The sequence below is a fragment of the Rhinolophus sinicus genome, chromosome 3, assembly GCF_057876585.1.
Source record: "Rhinolophus sinicus isolate RSI-liver-muscle chromosome 3, RSI-T2T, whole genome shotgun sequence".
Taxonomy (NCBI): domain Eukaryota; kingdom Metazoa; phylum Chordata; class Mammalia; order Chiroptera; family Rhinolophidae; genus Rhinolophus; species Rhinolophus sinicus.
The window spans coordinates 103078399-103095625 of NC_142503.1; the positions used below are offsets into that span (position 1 = coordinate 103078399).

At 48.1% G+C, this 17227-nt stretch overlaps 1 protein-coding gene across 1 annotated transcript in view; it reads left to right on the forward strand.

Annotated features, from left to right (window-relative positions):
* NPTN (neuroplastin) overlaps positions 1-17227 on the forward strand; it is a 63474-nt gene that overhangs the window by 36460 nt on the left and 9787 nt on the right. The window contains exons 4-5 of the mRNA XM_019735938.3: positions 3766-3860; positions 13755-13885. Coding sequence (XP_019591497.1) covers positions 3766-3860; positions 13755-13885 — 226 coding nt within the window. The remainder of the gene's footprint in view (positions 1-3765; positions 3861-13754; positions 13886-17227) is intronic.

Genomic DNA, 17227 nt, shown 5'->3' on the forward strand with positions numbered 1-17227 from the left:
CTAATAGTATATATGTGGCGTGAGGCCCAGGAATCGATAAACGATTTCCAAATGATTCAGCCAGGTTGGCAAGCCGTAGATGATCCCCTCGCTATGACAATAGAGGAACTGAGGACATAGCGAATGATTAGCTCAGGGTAACAATGCTAGTTGATAGAAAAGTCACAATTAGAATGCAGGTCTCTTGACTTGATCCAGTGGTTTGAGGAATCAGATTGAAATCTGCTTTAGGACTCTTAGAGTAAGATCACCCTAAGTGTTCTTTCCACTGGGTGGGCTTCCTAGTGAATTACCTTTTAGGAGTGTTTAATATAAACACAACCTTCACAGGACCTGTGGATCAGGGCTTTTAGTGAATCTGGAATAAGGATGGTAGCCTGGAAATACCCTTGAAGAAAGGGAGATATTTGCCGGCCGAAGTTACCAGCCGGCCGAAGTTACCCAAAGATTTGGTGCTTTTTTGGAATATCTAGTAACACACGGCACCTCACCTTTCAGAATAGTTTGTTCCTGGTTGAAAACTGATCTGGAAAAGGGTCAGCTGATCCTGCCTGGCAGCGTGGTGCAGCTCAGAGGAAGAGTGTACTGGGATGAGATGAGGAAACAACGTGTGCCCAGTGGTTGCAGGGCATTCTACAGTATTTTGCAGAATTGAGATCATTTTATACCCCTTGTTTAACTGATCCACATTAATTTGTGGATCCTCCTCCCTTTTTTGGGGGTGAGGAAACTAAAGACTCAAATAACCTGACTGCTTTCAAGGCCAAATTCTGTATCTAATAAGTTTCAGAACCAAGGTCTTCTGACTTTTCGGGAATCTAGGTCATTGTTGTTGTTTTTTTGCTGCACATTACTATTTAGTGGTAAGTTAGTTAATCTATCTCCACTATAGTTTCTTCTGATACAAAATTGGACATATAGCCTTAGCTATATCCTTATAGTTTGGAAAAGGTTAGCTCCATAGAGATGTTGGGTAGAATAAAAGGCATTATTTCTTGGGGCGGCTGGATGGCTCAGTTGGTTAGAGCGTGAGCTCTAAACAACAAGATTGCTGGTTCAATTCCCGCATGGATGGTGGGCTGCGCCCCCTGCAACTAAGATTAAAAACGGCCACTGGACTTGGAGCTGAGCTATACCCTCCACAACTAGATTGAAGGACAACGGCTTGACTTGGACCTGATGGGCCTTGGAGAAACACACTGTTCCCCAATTTTTTTAAAAAAGGCATTATTTCTTAGTCTATCCATTAATTTACAAGTTTGTTTTTTAATAAAATCTCTTTCAAGGTACCAGACATCCAGTCATGGTTCTCTTGGGTCTTGTACTGTGTCACACACAAAGCTTTGAACTGTAACTTTATAAAGTTTGAGCCTGACTTTATAAAAGACCTCAATTTGCTCAGCTTATTTAAAGCTCTCCAGGGCGTTCTGCGTTGTCAGAGTTTTTCATGGAATCTGTGTTCTCACACATTTTGTGGAATAACAACTGATGAGTCCCTTGGGCTCCCTGATACGTCAGCCATAGGGCCAGTCTCAGGCGCTGCTTCTGCTTAGCCTGTAGTGCACATTTTCTGTTGGCTTCAGTTACTTCCCAATAGCTAGTTGAAGATGTGCATGGCCTCATCTTCCCCAGTCTTCTCAAGGAACTTGGAGTCAGTCTGAGCCCTAAAAATAGAGCTTCTGCTCTTTCTTCAAATTCTGGAACATTTGCTTAGAGCAGCTGACTTTTTTTCCTGTTGGGAGCATATTGATTTAAGAGGCACTTGTGTCAAATTGAGAAGACTCTTGACTCCTCTCTGAGACTGTCACACTGAGGCCGTCCTAGGGATGGGCAGTGTCTCCTCACCCAGAGTCTCTTAACCTGTGTTTTCTTTTTTGGAATGGACAGTAAGATGGATAAATGTGTTGGGCCAGTCAGTGGTCGTGGTTAGGAATTTTTCTCAGACATTTACTGGTGCAGTGGAGAGGTGACCATCACAAGTATATTTTAACCACTGAGCCAAACGAGCTATATTATGTTTACCCTCTGATCTGGAGGCTGTTGTTTCTCTGTTTTCTGTAATTACACACCAGCTTTGCCGCACGTTTCGGGGTGTGTATTGGCCAGACTGGACTGAGCTTGTGCGAAGCTGGTCCGCAGGGCAAGCAAGCTTGTTTGGGATCGCTGTGCAGGATTTGGAGGAAGTGCTGATCTGGCCGTCACACGTCCTTCTTACAGCCCTTCCTGTCACTCGGTCTGAATCTGTGCACAGCTGTGCACTCGGAGTTTGTGTTCATTTGTTTGTGTATTCATCGCTCTACTGTATTCCAGGTCCCGGGCTGTGTGCCTGTCCACATAGAACTTGGTCTGTTGGGAAAACGGACATTCATCAAGCAGTCACATAAATATATAATTATATGATGTGATAAGTGCTGTGAAGAATTACAGTGTAGTATGAGAACGAATGTCAGGGAGGGGATGTCATTAGGTTAGGGGTGGGAGGAAAGTGACATGTAATCCAAGACCTGTGGAAAGGAGTTGAGGTAGGCTAAGAATGACGGGAAGAGCATTAGATATAAAGAACCCTCTTGTGTCAAGGTTTTGAGGTAGGAACAAGCTTGGCACATTGAAAGACTACAAAGAGGGTCGGCCCGGTGGCTCAGGCGGTTAGAGCTCCATGCTCCTAACTCTGAAGGCTGCCAGTTCGATTCCCACATGGGCCAGTGGGCTCCCAACCACAAGGTTGCCAGTTCAATTCCTCGAGTCCCGCAAGGGATGGTGGGCTCCGGCCCCTGCAACTAAGATTGAACACGGCACCTTGAGCTGAGCTGCCGCTGAGCTCCCGGATGGCTCAGTTGGTTGGAGCACGTCCTCTCAACCACAAGGTTGCCGGTTCAACTCCTGCAAGGGATCGTGGGCAGCGCCCCCTGCAACTAGCAACGGCAACTGGACCTGGAGCTGAGCTGCGCCCTCCACAACTAAGACTGAAATGACAACAACTTGACTTGGAAAAAAGTCCTGGACATACATAAAAGTTCCCTAATAAAGTCCTGTTCTCCTTCCCCAATAAAAAAAAAATCTTAAAAAAAAAAGGAAGACTACAAAGAGACCATGGGGGCTGAGAAGGGGCTGGGAAGTGGCTGAGATGGGGCTAAGGAGTTGGCAGGGCCAGATCCTGCCGTGCCTGGAGGCTTAGCTGTGTCTAAAGTCCTTAAAAGTTCAGCTGCATCTCTGGCTACCGTTTGGATGGCAGATTTCCCCCCTCCTACCCCCTTGCCCCCGGGCCATCTCTGGGTCTTGATAGTGGGTAGACTTATTGAAGGAATGCTGCTAAAATACAGGGTAGGAAGAAGAGCATTTCTCGAAGCAGGCTTTAGGGAAGGAAGCTCAGACAAAGATTTGGCTTTCTCCTGTTTATGTGTATTTGACTAGAACCACCAGGTGAGCAAGAAATTTTCCTGAGAGCTCCACCCTCTGTATGAAGACAGCATGGAGTGCTTGTACAGCCCTCTGTTCTGATGACTTCTTTGTCGTGTATTCCTCCCAATAGACTGGAGCCCCTTAAGGTTAGGGACCATGTATCACTCCACCTTTGTATTCCTGGCACCCAGTCAGGAATAAAGCATTCACGGGTTGGGATACACGGGCGGGGGTTCCCCCTTTAGTTAGGAGGAGATAAATGGGTTCAGGGGCGCGAGTTGGAGAGCAGGATCCCTTGATGGTCCTTTTGTTGTATGTTTTGACTGTACTCAGCTTCCTCACTTGATTTTTTTCTCATCTCTGCAGGATCAGTAAGCCGAGAGCTGATGACTCCGGCGAATACCACTGTGTGTATCACTTCGTCAGCGCTCCTAAAGCAAACGCCACCATCGAAGTGAAAGGTACAAGCACAGAGGCTGCGTGTGGGCCTCGCTCTTCTAAGCTCTGCTTTGGTCCGGACCCGTCTGCAGGTCTTCTTGTTTCCGTTGTGGGAGGCAGTATCACGTCACGGTTAGGGCCCAGGCGCAGAAGCTAAGACCCACACCCCCATCACCTAATCGTCGTGTGACTGCAGATTACTGACTTCCCTGTGCTTCCATGTCTTCATTTGTAAAACCTACCTCATGGCTCTGTTAGGATTAAATAGTTAATATGTAGATTGAACCATGTGAAATTGCCGTTTTTGTATGTTAAAAATGTTTGAATGTTGGCAGCTTCAGATGGTTCAACCTCATGTAAAGCTCTTAGACTAGCGCCTTCTGAATATTGCTACATAGGTCTCTCCAGTGGTCCAGCAGGATTTGGCAAGGACAGTGCAGGATCAACATAAACTTTCTGGGTAATTCATTAGAATTTTAATAGAAACTGGGTGCATAGCATCTTAAAAATGAGGCTGTAGCTGGAAGTTTCTAGAAAGACCAATAGAATTATAAGAGTTGGAGCTGCTTAAGTTAGGTCATTGATCCCAGCTTTCCTGTGTTATTTCAAAGAAGCAGCTGAGATCCAGAAAGGTGAAACCACCTGCTCTGTTCACACAGTGAGTTTGTGGCAGTGCTAGCCAGCAGAGAGCTCAGGTCTTGATGCCCAGTCTCGTGTTTTTCCTTTTTATAAAATGACCATAGGGAGTTGGGGGCTGCTGTTTGACGTCAGACTAAAGAGATGAGGGTTTTGGTGTTTTTCGTTAGGAAGGACACAATCTTGTTCTTTAAATGCTCAGGGTAGTCCCTAGAGGCTGGAAGGATAAGCTTAGGAAACAGGAAGGGCCTTTATAGCAGGTATTTAGGTGTTCCTTAAAACATTTGGAAGACTGAAAAATTCAAGTTCAAGAAAGGTTTAGATACATTCAAAGTTTCTCTTTTATGGTGTTTCTACATGCACGTAGTGTCTTGGTGACACAGCCCTAACTGGGAGTTGACAGGACGTCGGTGTTGCCTCCACGTTGGATTCTAAACGCCTGAAGGGGTTGAGTCACTCCCCCCCACTGTGTGGCTCCAGTCCACACAGGCCAGAGAACCTGGGATTTGATTAATTCAGTGGCTATTCTTGGAGAGATCTGGGTTTCTCTCTGTTTTGAGGAGTGCCACATGTGTTCAACATGAGGATGAAGGTGTGAGAAAGCATGTTCTCAGCCAGCCAAGGGCTTCCCACCGGCATGAGCTGAGCTACATGGGGAGACTCCTCCATGTAAGACCTGAGGCCCTGCAACATTCCAGGCTGAGCCTTTGGGACCAAGTCCAAGTGCAGAGGGAACAGGGTGGGTGAGAGAAGGTAAGTGGTCTGTCTAGTTAATAATAGTTCTCTCCAAGCCTAAGGGATAATTTCGTACAATTGAAAGTCCTCACTATAATCATATTGATTTGGCGTTAATGATTTCTAAGCAGCACTGTCAGGAGTGGAAACAGAGGTGGTTTGGCCATTGGTTTGGCTGCTCGAGAAGGTGGGCTTCAGTGGCACCAGAGCATCGTTCTGCACGTTCTGTTGAGCAGACATGAAGTAGTGATCTGGAGGGCGGGGAGAGGAGGCTGCAGCCAGCGCGTTTGCAGAGGGAGTCACAGCTCACAGGTCCCTCGCCCTGGGGAAGCTGTGCACTGGGCACGGATGGGTTTGTGCAGCAGCCCTGGGAGGAAGCTCGGGCAGGTGGCGATGCCCTCGTTTTAAAGCTGTAGACCTTACGAGAATTCTGTTTTGTGACCGGCTTGGACAGATATGTAAGTCTGCCAAGTCAGGAAATTCATAAGGAAGTCTGGTCTTTCCCTCTTCCCTGTCCTCTAATGAGAGAGAGAGAGAGAGAGACCCAAAGCATTTTTATATAAACTCTCATTTCTTCAGTGCCTCCAGGGTGGGGTAAGAGATAGTTATCTTTTTATAGCTGTGATTTGAACAATCTGCTGAGTAATAGGTGAGAGGTGGTTATACTGGAGAATAGAGAAGTTCAGGGAACATAAGTGACCCTGCTGAAAGGAGTCTGAGAATCTTCATTTGTGTTTTAAGTAAATCGGCATTTCAGAAGAGCAATGTAATTCAGACCGCACAGGCTCGTATGTGTTTCTTTAGCCCCTGCCCTACACTCAGCCTTTTTCTTCCCCATGTGGCCTTTCCTGCACTTCAGACTCCCTGAGGGGTTGTTTGGGCTCAGCACTGTGGGGGGTGAGGGACTTGGGCTAGCCAGGGACCAGGCATTATATGTCACATTATATGACATAGAAAAGAAAAGAAGCCAAAGAAAAGAAGGCTACAGGCATCAGAGGGACGGCCACATGTCTGGGAAGAGACCTGTGATGGCAGTGCGTTTCCATCCTGGCCTGTAGCCCCCTGTCAAGCAAAGAGTGTGGAGGGTGGTAGTGTGGCCGTGTAGTGAGGAAGAGCTTGTGTATCTCAAGCAGGGTTTCTTTTTTTCCCTTTGTCTTTTTTAAAGGACGAGAATGAGGCACTGTGTAAACAGGGAGATACTGTTACTGTTCAGGATTACATTTCTTAGCTATTTGGCAGGTGACCTGAGCATCTGCTGGAGGTATGTGGAGCAGGGCTGGCTGGGGAGAGCAGCACCAGTATCTAGACTTAGTGGGACCACTGCTCCTGCCTCTCTGGGGACCTGCTTGGATAACTGGAGGCATGGTTCCCCAGCTTTTCGTGTGTTCTGGAGACTCCACACCTTATCACAGCATTTGTAAATGAATAGGTGTTGGATTTTCCGTCCCTGTAATTCTTTAACCTTTCTAACCCTTCCTCCCTCCCTCTTCACTTTTCTTCCTTTTCTTAAAAAAAAAAAAAAAAAAAGTGCTCATGAGTGCAAACAAATTTTCTATGTAATTTGCAAGGATAAAAAGAGAAAGTCCCTGTCACAACTCTCACGCCCTGTCCTCATCCCTCGGCCATTTTGACTAATCCAAGGAGCAAGGAGTTGGTTGGCGCTTTATTGCTGCTTTTAGAAAAGGTCTTTGGTGGCCATCCGGCCTGCAGCACCGTGCGGCGCCTGCTGTGAATGGGTCATCCCAGTGCCCGGAGGCTTCGCGTCTCCCGTCTCAGGCCCATCATTGCCACGGGGCGTTGCCCATGAGATTCCATCTTTTGGTGGCTCCGATATCCAGATGGAGCTTGTTTTTGTCCTCCCTACTTCTTAGCTTTCTGTCTGTTTAAATATTCTGAGTAACTGTTAGTGTTTCTACAAGTGAACTTGCCCTGCATCCCTGTTTCCTGCTGTCACTTGTAAGGCCACGTGACATGTCCGAGTTCAGACTGGCCGTGAGGACGAATGTCACTGTGAAGAGTGGTAATGCACATCTCACATCTGTGCAGCACTTCCAGCGAGCAGAGCAGGTTCATAGCGGTTTATTCGTTTGGTAGGTGGCTGGTTTGACAGGTGGGGATGCTTAGAGGTTGTGATATCCTTCAGGTCAGAGCTGATGCTGAGCTGATACTGGCTCAGAACTGCCGTACTTGAAAACTCTTTGAAAGCGTAAGAGTCTCTTGAAGCTGCTGGAACATTCTGAACATCAACTTTAGCTCGGATAACCATACCTGTGCCTTCTTGTCCTCTCTTCAGGGTGCTACCCTGATCTTCCTTTCCTTAATTAGACTAAGAATGGCTAACATGGCTGTGCACATACTGTGTGCCGGGTACTGTGCTCGGTGCATTGCTCGTTCTTTTCCTCTCCTTTAATCATCACGATTTTCTGAGCTAAATATTATTATCGCCACTTTCCAGGTGACAAAATTGAGGCTCAGGGGAATTAAATGACATGCCCAGAGTTAAGGGGCCTCACTCAGGCTCTCAGGCCAGAGCCCGTGCCCCAAAGCACTAAGCGTTGTGGCTGTATTCTGCGCATAACAGTTAAAAGGCCTCAGCCGGAGAGTTAGAAGAAATGGCCTCTAATCCTGGTCCTGCCATTAAACTCACTGCGACCCTGACCAGTCTTCCCTGCCTTGTGCCTCAGCTGCCCCGTGTGTGATGAAGTAGGATGAGATAAATGCTCTTTAAGGCTCTGTAAGGCTCTGTGAGGTTTGTGGTTCCTTTCAGTGGACACGAGAGGCTGAGTCATTGAAGGAAATGATTTCTAAGCTACTTTCCTAGTGGTCCTGTCAGCTTTTCAGCTTTGAGGTTGTCACCTTGGTGCCCCTCCCCACTTGTGTCACTCATCTTCCTCTTACGAGACACCCCCTCCGTGTAGTTCCCTGATTTCAAACACTGGTGCCAGGAACGGTGTTAGAGCCGTGGTTCTGAGGTTTGATTGATGTGCCTGAAATACGGCCTGGGCATCAGGCTCATTCAAAGCGCTCTAGGTGCTTGTAGTACACCCAAGGTTAGGGTCACCGTCTTGGAGATTTCAGTGCCTCCTACACAGGGGTTTCACCTGCAGGAAAGGGAGAAGCCTCACCTGCTTCAGGAGGCAGCACAAGTCCCAGACTGCTCTGGTCTACACAACCCAGGGTGAACCTACTCTGTGGAAAAGTCTGACTGAGCCAAAAGCCAGCACCCTTCTTGCTTCCATCTTGACCAGTCTCGTATTGCTTGTTGGGCTTAGCCTTTGGCTGGCAGTCAATCTTAACTTCCCCTCTACCTTTAGCCAGACCTCTAATTTGCTGATAGCAAAGATGAGGTGTCTTTGGGATTTGATATTTTGCATAAAGGAAGCAGAGAGACCATCTATCCAATATCATTATGTTTACTTGGAAACAGCCCACCCATTTCTTGGAAGATGAGTTGCGAAATTATGAATTTACTTTGAAAAGTGAGTACCAAATAAGCAGTCCATGTAAGAGCCCCATACCTTTCTCAGCTCTGTTGTGTTTATGAGGTCTGACAATTAAGTTCGAGAACTTATTGCAACGATGTTGCTAACCGTTTTTGATTATCAGACGGATTGTTCATTACGTTATTTGTACCAACTGGACAAACAATTAACCATGTTGACTTTTTGGAAGTGCTGAAAAGGCTGTGTGAAAAAGTTAGACGACCTGAACTTTCCACCTACAATTCATGGCTCTTGCATCACGACAACGCATCAGATCACACAGTGCTGTCTGTGAGGGAGTTTTCAGCCAGTAAACAAATAACTGTATTGGAACACTCTCCCTACTCACCTGATCTGGCCCCTAGTGACTTCTTTCTTTACCCGAAGATAAATGAAATCTCGAAAGGAAGATATTTGGATAACATTCAGGACATTAAGGGTTATATGACAACAGCTCTGATGGCCATTCCAGAAAAAGAGTTCCAAAATTGCTTTGAGGGGTAAACTAGGTGTGGCGTCGGTGCATCGCTTCCCAAGGGGAGCACTTCGAAGGTGACCACAGTGATGTTCAGCAATGAGGTACGTAGCACTTCTAGGAGGAGTTTGCGAACTTAATTGTCAGACCTCGTATTCATCATCAACTTCAGCTGAGCATACCTCCATTGTCTAAGTTGACATTTTTTATAGCCAGCAGCCTGGCAGAGAAGCTGGATGCTTTGCTCTAAGTGCAGGCCACTCAGGCAACAGAGAGTACTGAGGAACATGCCCTTGTCCTCAGCCCAAGGCCCAGGTAATAAAACTGGGTCAGGTGTTGCTGGGTGACTAAGTCTTTTGGAACTCCTGCGCTGCCATTCGTTAGGATGCTGGAAGGATATATATTAACTAATGTGTTAGGCCAAAGGTGGAGTTTATTCCCAGTGGGTTTGTGATCTCTTTGACGGTCTCTTTGTTACCTCCTCACCACATCTATCCTCATTCTTGCCACCAGTCTGTGCCTCCTGAGAGGGTCCAGGGAAGCAAGGAGTGTTTGCTGTGTCAGATCCTCAGACCTGCCTTCAGCCCAGTGAGACCTGGTTAGCAGTTCCTTACTAAATGGCAAGCCCATGTGAGGTGAGGCACCTTAATCAATATCAGTAGGCCATTAATCAGTATGATTTGTCAGTATCTGACCCGATTAAACCTTATTAGAGTTACAAAGTCCTGCTTTTATCAGCAAACAAGGAGAGAACACATAATAATTAGCATCTCTTTGATTTCTTAGAACTCAGAATGCCAGAGTCTAAGCCTAGCCTTTTACATGCCCTGACAAATAGTTTAATTTAAATGTGTATTTTTGACCCTGAACTTCAGTTAGGTGCCAGAATGACATACAGATGTAATTTAATCCTCTCAAGACCTGTGACGTATGTGGGTAATAGTCCCATTTTACAAAAGTGAACACAAACTCAAAGGTCTTAAGTGACCCACCTTAGGTTCCTCAGTTGGTGAGTCATAGTGTCCATAGAGCCCAGATCTCTCTGATTTATTAAAGTCCAGAGCGCTTTTCTTTACGTTATAATATATGGAGTAGTTAATCTCTAACAGGGGACTCAGTCTTGCCGCAGGTCTAGTGTGTTCTAGTCCATCTACAAGCACAGATAACATTTGGGCAATTTGCTGTGCATTTACCAGTAATGCATGTTGTATATTTTTATTTTTATGGACTCTCTTCTAGTTTGGTTTATTTCCCCTCTCATATGGTAAAGTATAAAAAGCATGGCCTCTAGAGTCAGACGGGCCTGAATTTGGATTCTAGCTTCACCATTTACTAGCAGTCTAATTTTAGATGTTAAATCACGTTTCCAAACTTGAGTTTTCCAATCTATAAAAATGGACTAATGTCTGCTTCATCGGGTGGCCATGTTTTCTTATCTATTGCTGACTAATAAATTACCCCAAAACGTAGTGGCTTAACACAGCAAACACTTATCACCTCATAGATTCTGTGGGTCAGGAATGAGGGAGCTGATTAGGGGGTGGTTCTGCCTCAGGGTCTGTCAGGCTCTCGGCCGGGGCTGCAGTCATCTGAAAGCTTGACTGGGGTGGAGGATGTTTCCCAGGAGACCTTCGTGCCTCAGACACGGGCCGCAGAGGTGTTGGAGCCTCGTCCTAGCACGGCAGCTAACCTCTCCCACAGGGAGCAAGGAGGAAACCTCGTCTTTTGTGAATTGGTGTCTGAGCTGGTGCACCTTTACGTCTTTGTTTTGTTTATTAAAATCCAGTTACTAAGTCCAGTCCACATGCCAGTGGAGGGAGCTTAGGCTCCACCTCCTGAAGGGAAGAGGTCAGAATTTGTGGACTATTTGAAAGTCACTACAGGTGGACCTTGAGCCGTAAAGGTGCCTCTCTGACCACTGCTGACATGTGCTCTGAGAGCCTGGTTGCCTTTCCTGCTGTGGGCCTGCTGTCCTGCTCAGCCGGTCGGGCAGGAACAGGCTTTCCAATTGAGCAGCTACCATGAAGGATCGAGAGAAGTGACAGAAAGTTTTCATTGACCCAAAGGCTGACGTGGTCGTCGCTCTAATCGCTCCCTGTAGGCGGAGTGCTGTGGGCTGGGTTAGTGTCTCTGCGCAGTATGTGAGTGATACTTGACCATCCAAGGCCGGGGCACAAGGGCGTTATTCTTTTGAGTACATCAGGTGGAAGGGATATTCCTAAGCTTCACTCGCTGCTTTGCTAAACTGAGGAGAAAGCAGCAGTAGATCTCACCGCTGAAAACATTCTTGTAGGCTTGCACGGTGTGAGCATGGGTTAGCTAAGTTCCTCCTTCGTTACGTGCCTAGTGGCGTTCTCTTCCTAAACACCAAGGCAGACGGAGACCAGCCCTACTCCTCTCCGGGTCGTGACCTTCAAGTCTTGGGTTCATTCTTGACACCTTTTTCTCTCACATCCCACGTGTAGTCCATTAACAAATACATGAACTCAGCCTATAAAATATCCAGAACCTCCTCCTTCCTGCTCCTGTTCTCATCCAGACCACCCTCCTTTTGCCTGGATGACCCTAAAACCTCCTCATTGGTCTTGCTTCCGCTGTTGTTTCTCTGCAGCTGTCTCCACATAGTAGCCAGTGGGAGCTTGGTAAAACCTACAGCCCCTTCCATACCAGCACTGAGTGTTCACCAGTGCCCTCCCAGCTGACTCAGAGTCAAGGCCGTCCTCCGAGGCCTACAGTGTCCTCTCTGACCCGGCTCCGTTCTCGCTGATGGCCTCTCCTGCTCGCTTCCCTTGCTCACTGTTTCTGACAAACTCCGCCGTGCCGTCCCTTGGACATAACAAGCACACTTCTGCCTCCAGGCTTCTGCTTTTCCCTCTGCGTGGCATGTTCTTCCTGCAGATGTATGAGTGGCCTACGCCCTTATTTTCTTCCTGTGTTAAAATTCGCCTTCTCAGAAAGGCCTTCCCCCATAGCTGTCGGCCCTGGCATGTAGTGGGTGCTCAGCAAATGTTTGTCAGAGGCGGGAACCACAGCGAGAGGCAGCGTGCGGTGCTCTTCTGCGCCTGTGCCTCCCAGCTCCCCCAGGGTGGTGTGCTAGCTACTGTGTGGCCATGGGCTCCCTCCTTGGAGTGCTTAAGAGGCTCCTTATGCTTTTACTGGCTGAGGAAATCTGTGAGGAAGGGTAAGCAGGTCAAACAGTAGGACTGAGAAATGACCCCGTGGCAGTGGGGGACGTCTGGCATGCTGGGCACAGGATGAAGTCAGCCTCACCCACTCCCTTCTGTACTGAGGAATTTTACCTGGAAAAACAAAAAGGAATTGGCTTTATAACGTCCTGTCTAGAAAACACCTCCCCCTGAGTGGTACTGAGCAGCCTGGTTGGCAAGCAGTGGTTATGGAGACAGCGAGGGCTTGCTCAGTCCTTTCCTGGGCAGGGGTTCCTGGGGCTGGCCCGGGAAGCATTCTGAGAAAGCAGCTCTTTGGGTTGTGTTTAAGCCAGGAAAGCCAGGCCAGTCCACGGGGGAGCATGGGATGGACAATTCCACAGGCTTTTACAGTCCCAGAACGAACGTTTTGACATCTATCCAAGGACACTGGATGTAGGCAGGGGCAAGAGTTATCTCCATTTGATAATAGGTGTAGAGCTGAAGCCCAGAGTAATTTAAGAACCAGCAAAGCTGGAACTGGGACCAGGCCTATTCGTTCTCTTTCCTATCTTGCCAACAAAGTGACGTTTGGCCTACTTAGAGTTGTGTTGCTTTCAGATTACTGTAACTGGTGAGGTATGGTGGAAAATATAGTTAACATCAAAGAAGGCCAGGTTCAAAGAATTGGCCTCCATCTCAGGCTTCTTGGATCCTTGACGCTTACCTAATTTTTAAACCACAGGTGCTGTTTATTTCTTAAGTGATCCCTAAAAGCAGAAAAGACCAACAGCCCCTGGCATGTCAGGAAATCCCCCCAAGATGGGGTTCATTGAGATTACTGTAAATCAAGTGTACCAGTCAGATTCTTAAGCTGTTAATGAAAGTTCTTGGGACACGAGTTGAATTTCCTGTGGATTTCTTGCTTGCCCTTGAGGAGGCCAGTGTGCTGGGTTCCCTGTCTCGGGAGAGCCTTGGCCATGGATATTCGTCAGATAACTTCTCCAGGCATTCGCTGTTTTCACATACCTCGCAGCGGGACTTGATTTTAGTTGTTTGATCTCAGGGATCCCTCATTCTCTCAAGGGAGTATATGACATTGGACATAATTCGTAATTATTGTTAGTGTGGGTGTTTTGGAAAAACCATGACTGGTAGAGGAGATGATGGCATAATTTAGGGCAGTTGAGCCTGTGCCCTTTGAGTAGGTTAGAGAAGCACCTACGCAATTAGTGGAACTTCACACGGGGTAATCCTGGTGTCCGCTTGGGCTGCTTTAGTGGACAGGAGGGCAGTGGTGGGGTTGGTGCCATTGCTCTTCTGTCACCTGAAATGCATGTTATCCAAGCTGACCTGGAGGGTGGGCCGGGCTCTGAGCAGTAGGTGGGGCCTCGGATCTGTTCAGAGTTGGCTTCCATGGTGACCGTTCAACACTCTCTCTCACAGCTGCCCCTGATATCACTGGCCATAAACGGAGCGAGAACAAGAATGAAGGGCAGGATGCCATGATGTACTGCAAGTCTGTGGGCTACCCCTACCCAGAGTGGGTGTGGCACAAGAAGAACGGTCCGCCCCTGGTGAGTAGAGGGCAGCCCGGGGTCTGTGAACCCTGGATATCTCCTGTCGAGGTTCAGATGTTTGGGCCAGTGGCTGCAACTGCCGTGCTGGCCTGGCTTAGGCCACCCTTTCTCGAGTCATGAACCTGGAGGTCACTGCCAGGCTGTCGAGCATGGAATCCCCGCACATGATGCATTACAGCTGTCTGTCTCATGAGGGACAGACTGCTTGCCTTCAAGACAGGAAGGATACTGGAAGCTAACTCTAAGCTGAAAACTTTTTCTATTCTACCCTAAAGAAAATACTGTTCTTGAAGTGTTTTTAACGTACCTTTCTTGTCTGGGGGGAAGACAACGGAATGAGAACAATTATTAGACTATTCCTGGAGCACAGGAAGTACTGCTTAGGAGCTGCGGCAGCCTGACGAGGCCCACAGGCCGCCTCACACATTGGACATCTGGTCAAAGGAAACATCTTTTCCCATCTGTGCCGTGACTCTTGATAGTATTGGGAGAGGCAAAGCTTTAGAATGTCACTTTCTCTGATTTCATGGCGTTTGACCAGTCTCCTTGCCTGTCAGAGGAACGCCATGCGTTCCTCCTGTACTGAGGCCTTGCACATCCAGCACTGTACCTCTCAGGCGTCCCGGAGTCAGTCCTCAGAAGCAGAAGGGACCCTAATCCAGGCTCTTCAGACCAGGTATAAATTAGGGACAAAACCAAGGATCAAATCCAAGTTTTATATTTTAAGTCCATTTTCCTTCCCATCTCATGACCTCTCTCAACAATAATATGTCAAGTGGTGATAAGGACTAGATTTCAGGAGCCTTGAATAAGGAGAGGAGGGTGAGGAATGGAGAGGTGACGATGCTGTGCTGAGTATTCTCAGAGCAGGTCCTGAAAGATCAACAAAACAGTCAGCATTCTGAGGTGCTGACAGGGAAGGGCCCGTTTGGCTTTACCTGGGCCCAGGTGGGAGGACCCTTGAGTTTCTGTCAGAGCAGATTGGGAGTCCTCAGTGGGGATTTGCGTCTCTCCTGTTCTCATGCCCATGAACTCTTTTGAGAAACATTTAAAATAAAACATGATTACTTCCTCTTGCTTTCAAGCTGTATATCATTTGGGAGACAAAACTTTTAACGAAAGGGGGAGGGGGAAAAGAAAAGCTATTTCTAGGTTGATGCCTTTGAAAACCATTTTGTTGAACAGCCTAAACTTTGTTGAGTGCTGAAATAAAATGCTTTCAACTTGTTCTAGACACTAATTTCGCAATTCTCTAACTTGCTTTTCTGGTCAAACTGTAGCTTTGTTGGACTCCTTTGCGTTTAGTCCAGTTCATTCCAGTTTCTCCTCCTGTCCCCTGCAAGGGGCATGGAGGATTGTCCTCTCTCTGTCTCTGGGCTCTGCTTCTGTGGGGGTGGCAAGGGTGACAGGTCTCACTCATCTGACTCTTCTTATCGTCCACTCTTGGTTGTTGCTGCGTCTGTGGCCTCACCTGACTGGCCTCTGTGTGGCAGGTAGTCAGGTGCTGGACCTTGTGGGAGTTCTTTAGATGGCAGTTCTCAGATATGAGAGAACTCTGAGGGAACTTCTCTGATGCTTCCTTAGCTCCAGCCATAGGGGAGCTGGTTCTGAGCTGCTCACCTGGAAGGCGGGGGCCCCCTAACGTGGAGGAAACAGGAACAGCATGACTTCACATGTGGGAGTGTGGGCTGCTCTGCCTTCTCTCCCAATCATCCTTACTCCCAGATTGAGAGGCATAGTCTCCTGCCTGAACAAATCCCCACTGGAGGAAGAGAGTTTTCTTCTTGGTACCGCCCAGTCTTGGAGTGATTCTCTTGGTGCCTGTTCTACTTGGCTATCGGGTGGAAGGCTACAGAGCCAAGTGTAACTCTTTTCCTGTTACCTCCAGTCCTGTCTCCTCATTTATAGACTGGGGAGGGGTGTTGTGGTTTAGGTCATGATGGGATAAGATAGCTGGCTCCCTTTCAATAAGCCCGGGAAGGGCTATCTGCCCCACCACCTGTTTGTGCCATTTTTTTTTTTAAGATTATGGGGTATTTTTATGCCTCCCTCCTTAGCCATCAATTCCGTGACAGTAGGACAAATCACACACAATATCTTATGCATTGGTTGAAAAGGTGAAAGTTTCTTGCATATGATAGTATTGAAAAAATAGCCATTGAGGGCGTGTGGGCCAAAGATGACACTAATTACCTCTGGTCATAAGTGCAAGACATGGAACTAGTGAGTGAGTAGAGAGAGCAGGGGGTAGAGAAAGGTGGCAGCTTTACAAGGCTTAGAGTTGACGTTTCACAGAGTAACTCTCTTTTGAAGGCTTTGAGTTTCCCATTTCAGCCATATGCACACTCAGGTGAAGACATGCTGTGTGCTATGGCTGGACATCACTCGGGCCATCTTCCCGTTTCCTCTCTACTCCTTCTGACTAGGCTCTGGTCGTTGCGTAACAGCTGACACATGAGTCAGTTTTCCCCTGCAGTAACCCTTGAGGCCGGCGGCGCTGCAGGCAGCCCCGCTCCACACAGACCCGGTTACGCAGCCTCATCTGCCTCCCCACGTGCTGGAGCAGTCCTGCCCTCCTTGCTCAGCTCTCCTTCCCCACAGTTTAGTTCAAATGTTAGCTCTTAAGCTCTCCCTGTGTCTTTCTGGCCATGGCCACTCACTGTGCCCCACAGTGCTCTCCACGTGCCCTCTGTCGGGCTTCCGTCCTTTCCCATAACCACCCCCTTGGAGGTCTGGTTCTGCCTTGGAGCCATCCTCCTCGTTCATTTCTGTGCCATACTTTTCCCCGTTCTATCTCACCTTCCCCTTCTCAGGATGAAGAGCGTAGTGTATGTTAGTATTCGTTCAGTGAAGAAACTTTCCTTTAACCCTATAGTTCTGTACGGAAAGGGAAACTCTTATTACTAGGAGCGCATTCCTAGCACTGTTTGTAGAGGAAGTTGAAGGAGGCTTTCCAGACTTCTCCTGTGTGAAGTAGCTATGCTGACCCGGAAGTCATCAGACAGGCCTGAGGTCACAGCCCTCCTCTAGCCTCTCCTGTGACCGTCACTGCTGGGCTCTGAAGTCGTGTTTCCTGCGCGGAGGCAGCCTCTCCCAGGTCTGCCGGGCAGGCCCTCCGTTCTCTCAGACGAGAGAAGGAGTGGGGAGGACCAGCGGCGGGGGCTTTACTCCTGTCAGGAGCGTGTTGATACTGCGGAGAGGTCGTGATGAGGGTGCCACGTTCCTGGGGCAGAGGCGGGCTAGACACTGCTCCCTTGTCCCAGCCAGTGTCCTGCTGAGAACGCACTGCGTCCCTCGGCCCAGGCTCGGCCTCCCTCACTGTCCTGTGTGTTCTCACCC